General features: G+C 29.5%; 1 protein-coding gene across 4 annotated transcripts; it reads left to right on the top strand.

Moving 5' to 3' along the window:
* LOC108325563 (transcription factor bHLH111) lies at positions 1–3,279 on the top strand. 4 transcript variants are annotated; one of them, XR_008247848.1, is made up of 7 exons: positions 1–412; positions 973–1,711; positions 1,806–1,934; positions 2,046–2,111; positions 2,246–2,307; positions 2,854–2,892; positions 2,984–3,079. XR_008247848.1 is itself a non-coding variant. In XM_017558659.2 (7 exons), the coding sequence occupies exons 1-7, from the start codon at positions 105–107 to the stop codon at positions 3,146–3,148; spliced, it is 1,512 nt and encodes a 503-aa protein (XP_017414148.1). In that variant the 5' UTR covers positions 1–104; the 3' UTR covers positions 3,149–3,279. The 4 variants fall into 4 exon arrangements, 2 of the variants coding, with proteins under 2 accessions (XP_017414148.1, XP_017414146.1); XR_008247847.1 differs by having other exon boundaries at positions 2,040–2,111; XM_017558659.2 differs by having other exon boundaries at positions 2,242–2,307; positions 2,984–3,279.
* Positions 3,280–10,554: the final 7,275 nt, after the last annotated feature.

The raw sequence follows: 10,554 nt of genomic DNA, 5'->3' as shown, positions 1-10,554 counted from the left end.
AGCAAAGAAACAAAGAGAGTTATATATCCAACCCTAGCTAGGTCCATTATTCAACCAATAAAAGGGAGAGTAAGAAGGCAAATTTTGAGAGATATTATAGAGAGATGACTGAAGAAAGTGCTGGAAACACAGTTGCAACCTCTATCACCCCATTAAACTGGTGGTATCTCCAGGCAAATTCTATTTCTTCCTGGAACGATACTAATAACACATGGAACAACCAACCAAACCCTAATTCTTCCTCTTCTTGTGAGGAGGATATATCTGTTTCTACATCTTTCACTAATGCTTCCAACCATTCAACCCTCACTGTTGAGTCCTCTCGCCGACTCATTGACCCTCCTGCTCCTTCCTCCAACGAGTTCATGGGAGAGCATGCTTCGGATAATCAACTTTGGACCCATGTTCTATCGTAAGTTTATATGCTTTTAGAATAAAGATTAATAAATATAGCTGTATGATTAAGATTATCTACAGTACTTTTATCATTAAGTATATTCGATGTTGATTACTCGTATTGATAGTAGGCAACGATAATCAGAGATAAGAGAATAATCTTCAAGGATGGTAAATGGGTGAAGTTTAAGGTGCATATATAGGTAGTAATTAATAATAGGGTTAAAGTACTATGAGTTTCATTTGTCGTACACGTTCTTCTAGGCTTTGCTTTCCACTATCTAACAGGTATGTGCGCTACTCCAGTCAACTAATTCGTTTCTGTGTTCATACTACAAAACTGTGATCTCTTATCCTCTCTCGGTTTCTTTTGTATCATCCAAAACCAATAAAGCCACTCTTAAACACTGTAAGGTATACAAGCTTTAATATATGCGTGTTGTGAATTATGTTTGAAATCTTTATACAGTTGAATTAATGGATATTTTCTTTGTTCATACATAGTAAGATTGGTTTGGTGTATTTTTCATTTAGTTTACCTACAATACAACTAACTTTTTGGTCAAATAATTTTAGAGGTGTTGGATCTAACGGCGAGTTACAGAGCGGCCAAGAAATTGGAGAGAAGTTTCTGGGTGCACTGTCATCAAAAAGCATGACAAGCACTATGTTTCAACCAGTCTGTGACTACTTGAAGAAACTTGATCATAGCAGTTGGGAATATAGTGGTTCAACTTCATTAAACAGTTTTGAGAAGCATTTAAATGGGTTCAATGAGGCGATGATTGAGAATAATGAAAGGTTGACCAAGTTATCTAATCTTGTAAGCACTTGCTCTATTGCCCCGCCAGACCCGGAAGTAAGTAGCCACTTTGATCCACAAACAAACAACATGACCTTGAATTCTTCCATGGATCATTTCCCACAATCTGATCACTTCAAGCAACCTTTTGGAGACTCCACATGCTCTCTTGGAGGAGTAGCAAACAGAAATTCTGGAGTGTTCCCATCCTATGATCATGACACCAAGATCAAGCAAGAGTTTCATGCAAGTGAAGTGCAAGGTTCTGTATATGGAAAATCATTAAATGCAAATGGGTATCAAAATGGATTTAATGGCTTTTCAGTGGGTGATAGTTGCAAACTCTACCATGGGATGCCCAATCTTCCTCCATGCACAAGAAATTTCTCAGATGTTATATCCTTTAATAGTCGATTTGGAAGGCCAGTTATTGGAATCCATGCTCAGAAGCCTAGCATGAAGTACCTGAACGTATCTGAACCAAAGAAACAGGGCCTTCAAGCACCATCACCGGTAAGGTTATTATAAACTGATTATTATATATGGTTTATCGTACTGATTTAGCAGAATTTTGTTTATGAAATATGCATAATATGATGTGATGCAGATAAGAACTAACATTAATGGAAAAGGGGAGGGTACAACACGTGAAGTAAAGAAGAAAAGATCAGAAGAATCTTCAGATGCAATGTTAAAAAAGCTTAAGCAAGATACATCAACAGCTTCTTCTTCAAAGGTAAGATATAAAATGCCAAGATGAACTTATGACTGTAAAGAAAAGCAGAAAGTGGGGAACCTCCTTTTGTGCACTGTTAAGAAACTTCTATTCATTGTTTAAAAGGTGCAGGCACCCAAAGTCAAGCTAGGGGACAAAATCACAGCCCTTCAGCAAATTGTGTCTCCATTTGGAAAGGTTACTACACATTTTGCACTAACAGTCTCCTTTTTTTCGTTTCCTCTTCTTTATGAATATATATAATCAACAGTGCTCTACTTTTCTCACTACCTACTTCATAATGATCATTTTTTTTGTTGAATTCCAGACAGATACTGCATCTGTGCTGTTTGAAGCAATAGGGTACATAAAGTTTCTTCAAGAACAAGTCCAGGTGGGTATCATTATGCAAAACTTTCTTTCCGTTGCATTATGCATCTATATAATACGCTATTATTGTTGTTGTTGCTTTCTTTCTTCTTCTTCTTATCATTTTTAATGCCGACGAAACTATACTTCTTGATCGCATCCCTTAATAAAATTAATAAAGGAATGTTACGTTGAAAGATTGCACATTTTGTCGATCCCAGATCAATCATGCACTATGATCAGACTTCAAGTAAATTAAAGATCACCCAAAAAAGAAATTATTTCTTTATGACTGGCCATCCCCTACATACGTAACGTGGAACAAAGATGCAATTTTTAACACCATTTTTTTTTCTTTTTACAATAACAGTAATAGTAAGATTTTAAACCAACAATTTTATGCAAACCATCCAAAATAATATTAAGCCGATTTCAGTAAGTTATAAGACAACAACTTTAACGAATTATACATTTATCTTTCTTGAATATTTAATGGTTAAATTTTTTGTGGTTCTATTTCTTTCGTGTTTCTTTAGCTTAATGTACAGTTTCATTCATGCATAACTTGCAGCTACTGAGCAACCCTTACTTGAAGGCTAACTGTCACAAGGTAAGAAAGTTCTCCATTTCTCTTAAGTCTTCCAAACTTTCGCTGGCAACAATAACTAACCCTATTGTCATTGGTTTTCATGGGACTGAAGGATCCATGGGGAAGCTTGGATAGAAAAGACAAGGACGATACAAAGCTAGATCTTCGGAGCAGAGGTCTTTGTTTAGTTCCTACTTCATGTACTCCTCTAGTTTACAGAGAGAGCAGTGGACCAGATTACTGGACACCAGCATACAGAGGATGTTTGTATAGGTGAAAAATGTGTCATATATAAGACATAGAATATATGAATGTAGTACGTACTTTGCTTGAGTCTTGGAAAATTATAAATTAAGGTCCAGTGAATAAAGTGTATATATATATATATACGGTTAAACTTAACTTTTTTTTTCTTTATTGCCGTAATGCATGAGTTATATGACTAAACAGATTTTGGTTAATCTTCAAAATATATGCATATATAGATCCGCAATTTAGTTCTTAAATGACAAAAATTAAATTGACAATAAATAATTCTGACATTAACATGTTTTATTCGTTAGTAAATTACTTTGTTTTATGTTATAACGTTTATGTAGTAGTAGTAAAATACGGTTAATTTAGTAAATGTTAACTTTACAGAATTTCGGATAAAAGAACGTTATTTTGAAGTTTGACACAAACTACAACTAGTTTTGATCCTTTTAGTATAACAAAACAGCATCATGGGAGCGGAAAGTTGTTTATTGGTTGATATTTAACTTTTTCAAAGATTAATTTGGATGTAGAGATATTTTGTTCACAAGATGAAAAGGGGGAAAAAGTGTTATTGGTGAATGGCATAAGGCACTTTAATGACATTCTTTTATATTTTACATGAAAAATACTAATATTTGCCTTAACGAAAGTCTTATTAACCCAGAAAGAAAACATACTAAAAAATATATCGTTATTTTCTCTCGTTTACTGCTAGTTTATATACTTATAATATTTATATCCAATGTTTGTTTACTTATAAAAAATTAAATTAGTTTATTTAAACTCTTTAAATTTGTAAAAAACATGTGATAATTAAAATGGATAATGGCACTATTTAAAGCTTTTAAACTCACTACTAAACCTAATGTTAAATATTTACAAAAATATAATGTAATGTAGCTTGCGTATGAATATAGTCATTAATGGAATTCTTATAGGTTATACAGAAATGCTATTTTTGAACTATAAATTATTTACTCCCTCTCATGATTTCTATAAGAGCTAAATTAAAAAATTTGTTTATTTATTTTATAAGAATTAATTAATTTAAAATATTGTATGCATTAATTTTTTTCATTAAACTACTATTAATCATGATTCATTCTTTTATAATATAAAAAAAATGTGAAAAATAGTGTAGGTAAAGGCAAAACTTGAGCATTACTATGCAGAGGAGAAGCATAGCTCAGACATATGATTTAGGATATATCAATGACAGGTGTTAAATCAGGTTTTGGATAGGATGATAAAATATATGTATGTGAAGTGGGTTATTATAAGTTAAAAACAACATAAAGGACTACATGATTGGGAATGATTGATTACTTATCTGGAACTAAAACAAAAATTATAGATATCATGTTGTTTGGAACAACATAAATACGAGAAGTGACATTGTTATAGAATTATATGTTGTCTGGAATATAATTAGTGCAAATATTCTTCAGATCCTGGATGACAAACAACCCTTTATTCCAATTCCTGGATGACATTTAGCAGAATCGATTATATAATTGTACATTTGTGTGTATGTAATTTTTATCAGTTTTGGATGGTAGATATGCTTTAGAACGAAAGCTTTGTAATTTCCAGAACAGAAGTACCTATTTTTGTTTTCTGAGAAAAACCAGGTGGATGATATGAAGTTTTGTATATGATTACGTGAGAATAAGACTTTAAATATTGTCTATATATAATCATTTCTTGTAAAGAATTTAAGTACTTTTGTATAGGGGATAGAGTATCACAAGTGCTACATTAATTTAGTACATTATAGGAAACATTTAATTTGATTCTAATAAAAAAATTACAAAAGCAATATTTTAATAATTCTATGTCAATATTTATGACCTCATATAATGACATTTTATATGATTAAAATTGAGATTTTTAACAATCATAAATTAGATCCAAGTAGACCTAGTGAAGAATTTAGATAGTATACCAAGAGTTATGAGTTTTAACATTGGTAATACTTTATTAACTTTAATCAGTTAAAATATCCCCTTTATGAAATTTTCTATATATTAAGTTTAACTTTTTGTTAGCAATTATTATGAACATTTCCTTCCCTTCCTTTATTTATGTTTTTATTTAAAGGTTGCACATATAAAGATATAAGATTTCAAATATAAGATTAGTTATAAAAGACTAAAACAAAAGGTTTACCTGATTAAATAAGGATTAAAGAATTGATTAAATATTATTTAAATGTGTAATTAAATAGTTATTTAATATTTTATTTCAAATAGACCATTTGCTATTAAAAATTAAAGAAAAATACGATCTTTTTTTGTAGTTTGGTCCTCGAATTTGATCTTTACGTTTTCTTCCAACCAAGAGGTATCTCTCTTCCCACTACCTCATCTATAGTTGTGACTTTATATTCAAGTTTCGAATTGATCTTACATTCTTAATCAATAAAATTAATTTTAATTTATCAAAAAAAGATCCTCGTTACTAATACCGTACTTCACTGACTTGTTTGTGTTAAATTTGTCGATAAAAAGTGTAATTTGTCATTTTCTATATATATTTAATTTTTATCTTTTACTATTTTCATATTTTTCAGGGAGGATAGTACATAGTAACTGGTTAGTAGTGTTCAAAATTTATGTAAGAGAAGATATCTTATTTCTGATTTTTTTTATATGCTTTTGCTCATATTGACCTTAAGAAAAAAAACACAACACCTTATTAACAGCAAGAGAGAGAATGCGAGTGTAACTAAAAAAATAAAAAAGTGAACACAATCTTAGTGCTCCTATCAGGATGGTTCCATTCATATGATTGAAACAGAAATCTTTTATCTACATCAAACCAAGTCAATTACACTCGCAACGATATACTTACATACAGTAAGCAAAAATGTGAGTGGAAAGTCATACACTAAATACAAATGGGTCAAACAAATAATATATTAATAAAAAATTCACACATCTATTATTTTTAAATTGTGATGAGAATATTTTAACCTTAAATCTTGAACGTGTTTTGATGTTACACGTTCTAGTTGAGCAACTTAGAAAATCATAGCTATATAAGAAATGGAACTTAATAATTTTTCATGAAAGATAGAAATTTCTTTATATGAATTAAGAGATTATTTTATCAATAGATGAAGACGTAGAATGTAATTTTTGGAGAATATTATAGAGCAGATAATAATGAATGATTGCAAAGACAGAGAGAGGAGAGAGTTGAAAATGGTGGGTATGATCTCCTCCGTGAAATGAAATGGTGGAGTTCCATTCACACCTTCATCGATCGGTTTAGGATCCTTCAACATCACAGAAGCTGTTCTAGAAGTAAACATGATGAATTTGTTCGTATGAATACTGGTCACTAAAGAGAAGAAAGAAAAAAAGATTATGGTCAAAAGAGAGATGAGCATAAACGTTGGTGGTGCACTGCCACAAATTCAGTCCCATTTCATATAATTAGACGCAAGACATAGATATACCTCCTGCACGTACATAAAGGACAATTTCACCACTGCTACTTATTCCCTACAACTATAATTATCATCAATTTTTTTCATACTATTATTACTCTTTTTATTGCCCCTAATCCAGATAATATTCTTTAATATTAAAATTCTTATTTTCGGGTTTTTAAAATATACTATCCGTGTGTCGGATAATAACATATTAGGTTTATCATAGATATTATGTTTTATTTCAAAAATATTAGACTTAGATTGTAAAGGTTTCTAATATTCAAAAGGCAGTTTCTTCTTGCACCTTCAAAGATTTCAATTGCAACTCCATGTAAAAAAACAATAATTCTTCTCTTTTCGGAAATTCAAAAGTCATTTACATAAATAAAAAAAAAACAACTTTTGGGATTTAGTAATTCAGAAGCCTTTTTTTATCAAGAAAATAATTATGGAAAATAAAAATGACTTTTAAATTGTACAATCCATAATTCAAATGACTTCCAGAAATTATTTTTTTCTTAACCTTTTTCAATTTTTGGAAGTATTTTTGTTTTCGCATTGCACAGTTTGGAAGTCCTTTTCTTTTCTTTGAGATTATACAATTTGAAAACTAGTTTTTTCAGAAATAAATTACTTATAAATTATATAATCCAAAAGTAAAAAATAAGTCCTCAATTATATAATCCGAAAAGGACAAAAGTGGAATTTTATTATGCGAGTGCAGGGGAGACTTATTGAGGTGTAGGAAATAACTGCCCAATCAAAATTATAGGACACTATGGGCTATTTGAATCTCAATTGTTGGCTTATTTTTAATTTCAAGTTTTAGACAATTCCTTTCTGAATTCTATCAGTTTCTTCATGCACCACACAAATATAAGGAAAATATTTACATACCCTTCGCCATTGCATCACAAACCACTTCCGTAGTCGTCCTTGTCATTATCACCCTCGTCGTTACCATGGACAACTACTGCAAAAGAAGAAGAGAAAAAAAATTCTAAATCCATTCAAAAAGGTTTTTATGAAAAATATTTCCTATATTCCATAAAGCTTTTTCCGGAACCTATGCTCCGAAAAATTCATTTCAGAAAAATTATATGCATTCTGGAAAGCATATTCCATAAATATGCGTTTTGGAATGTATATCACGCGTTTAAAAAAAATTATTCCAAAAATTTCGTTTAGAAAATTTCATTCTGGAAATTCTATTTTGAGAAATTTCATTCTAGAAATATTCTTTCGAAAATCTTGTTTCAGAAAGCCTGTTCCAGAATTCATGATTTGGAAGTCAATTATGTAATGATAAAATTGTAATTTAAAAACTCTATGGTGCAGTGAGAAATTGATGGGGTACAGGAAGCAATTACTGGACTTTTATATTGGTTTGTCGTTGAAATGTTTGGCAGATCTCGTTTAAGTGGGCTGGTTGGTTTTATTGGTATGACTTCTAATTTTGTAAGTTCCTTTTGGGCTAACTGACTCAATTTCTTGTGCCTATTATTAGTTTATCTCTCTTTTTATCCGTTTAGTTTAAAAGTGAAGAAAGATAAAATATTAATAACAAAGAGAAAGAGAAAAATAGAAGTGTAAAAGAAATTAAGTAAAAATGTATAATATCGGGATGTTAAAATTAAAAAATGAATCGAAATATTTTTCTCAACTTTTTATGTATTTATTCACTATTTATAAATCTTAATATATATATATATATATATATATATATATATATATATAGATAGATAGATATAGGTTTTTCTGGTATTTATTTTCCGTCAAAATAATAGTATAAATAATATTCCTCTAAAATATGTTTAGTGTGTTTAAATAAAATTTTATTTGAAAAAAAGTTTAACATTTTTTTTTCACAAAACAACTTCAATAAAATATTAAACACATGCAGGGAACAACACATTTTTACCTTTATAAAGACTTAATTTAGATTTGAAAAAAAGTTTAACAGATTTTCATAAACAACTTCAATAAAATGTTAAACCCATACAGAATAAGAATCGTCATCTCACAGGTACTTCTTTTTATTGATTTGTTTTAATATTTTTAAAGATACACGATTTTGAATATAAAATTTTTTCCTTATTTTAGAAAAACATTTGATGACATGAAGACCAAGTATCTTTTTATTTTTTGGTCAAATGTGGTCCAAGTTCATGTTTGTTCCTAACTACTTGCGTGGTAAATGAAAAAAAAAAAAAAAGCTTTTCCCCCAAAAATGAGTATAAAAAGAACATGAAAAAGGCATGACATTGATGGAATGTAGCACTTGCACAGTTCACAAACAGACATGAAAGATCCTATCTCAATGATCCGTACATCCCACTAACTTAACTTTCAACTGTTTATAATTTTCATTCTTCTTTCTCATTCTCATCTCTCTACCTATCATCTACCATTCTTCATCTTCAAGAACTCTACAACATTCTTCCATTACATTTTCCTTTATTATTATTATTATTCAAAATCATTTTATTCTCATTCCAGAACCAACCCAACTAATTAATCTGCTGTGTCAGTTCATCATCATTCTCAACTTTTTCATTTTTAAACATTTTTTCTTCTATTAAATATGAGAAAAATAATTCTACTTTATGTAATATTTGTCACCGTTTCTTTCCCTAGTTAGACTACATTCCCAGACCATGTGCCAAAAGTTATCAACAACATTATTAGGAACAAGTTATCACATTCTGCTAAGAGTATCAGCTCTTCCAAATATAAAAACTAAACCCAACTGAAAAAACACATTCCTCTTTTTTTATCTTTCCTATAACAATTTCCTTAACTTCTTTTTATATAATTTAACTCTTTCCAAAGTTTTGATAAGACTTTGAAATGCTATTCTATGAAACTTTCCTGACTTGGAATGCCGATCAAAGTTTGGGTGATTCACTTGATGATGAATTTTATATTAAAAAATAACAATAATAAAAACATCACTGAAAACAGAGAAAACAACAGAATAGTTGAAAGGGTATAACAAAAGTTCATATGGGATTAATTAACTATCGCTGCGACTTACATGTACAGCTCTCGATTTAATTCATGACTCAGAAATTAATTTCATTTAGAAAATATTTTTTTATATTGATTCATTGAATAAATGAATTGAAAAAGTCTTAACCTACAAAGTTTTCATGTAAATGGAGTAAGATTAAAATTAAAGTAAATTTGACTTATAATAAGATTTTAATTCATTTTTAAATATGTTTTAAAACTGTACGAACTTTAAAATGTTTTGAATAATAAATAAATTTGTAAATATTTTATAATAGTTTTAAATTAGTCTTTAATTATATTTTATTATTTTCAACTTAATTAAACAATTTAAACTTTTCATATATATATATATATATATATATATATATATATATATATATATATATATATATATATATATATATATATATATATATATATATATGATTGGACTTATCTAAGTCAATTTGAGTTTGGTGTAGTTTGACATTGTCATGAATCCAACAACTTTGGTTGACCTCATCTAAATTGATTTAATATGGTTTTATCTTAATTAGATCTAATATGAGTATGAATAGACTTGACTTGATGTTTATCTTGTTGGGACTAAGTTTAACTTTTAACTGATTATACTTAACTAAATTTTGAACACGACTTTACTAATGTGGTTATGACATGACTTGAATAATGTCGTTTTGACCCAATTTTGACTTGAATCAACATAACATGAACATGACTAAACTTATTTCGATCAAGATCTAACTTGACTTCACCAATGTGGGTCCAACTCGACTAGGTTAAAGGTGGGTTCGACTTTATTCAAACTAATATGGCTTGATTGAACTCAATTAGAGATTGGCTCAACTCGACGTGGTCTAATGTGGGCCCAACCAAATTTGGCTCAACATGGGTCTCACTTGACTCGATCTAACGTGGATCTTAACACTATTATGCCTAACATGGACACAACCTATACTCGGTCTTACGTGGGT

The sequence above is a fragment of the Vigna angularis genome, chromosome 3, assembly GCF_016808095.1.
Source record: "Vigna angularis cultivar LongXiaoDou No.4 chromosome 3, ASM1680809v1, whole genome shotgun sequence".
Classification (NCBI taxonomy): domain Eukaryota; kingdom Viridiplantae; phylum Streptophyta; class Magnoliopsida; order Fabales; family Fabaceae; genus Vigna; species Vigna angularis.
This window is presented reverse-complemented; position numbering and strand designations above follow the sequence as displayed.

Coding starts and splice junctions, on each gene's coding strand:
- LOC108325563 (XM_017558657.2), top strand. CDS start 105: ATGACTGAAGAAAGTGCTGGAAACACAGTTGCAACCTCTATCACCCCA. Junction 1,935..2,039: donor CAACAGCTTCTTCTTCAAAG/GTAAGATATAAA, acceptor ATTGTTTAAAAG/GTGCAGGCACCCAAAGTCAA. Junction 2,112..2,241: donor TTGTGTCTCCATTTGGAAAG/GTTACTACACAT, acceptor GTTGAATTCCAG/ACAGATACTGCATCTGTGCT.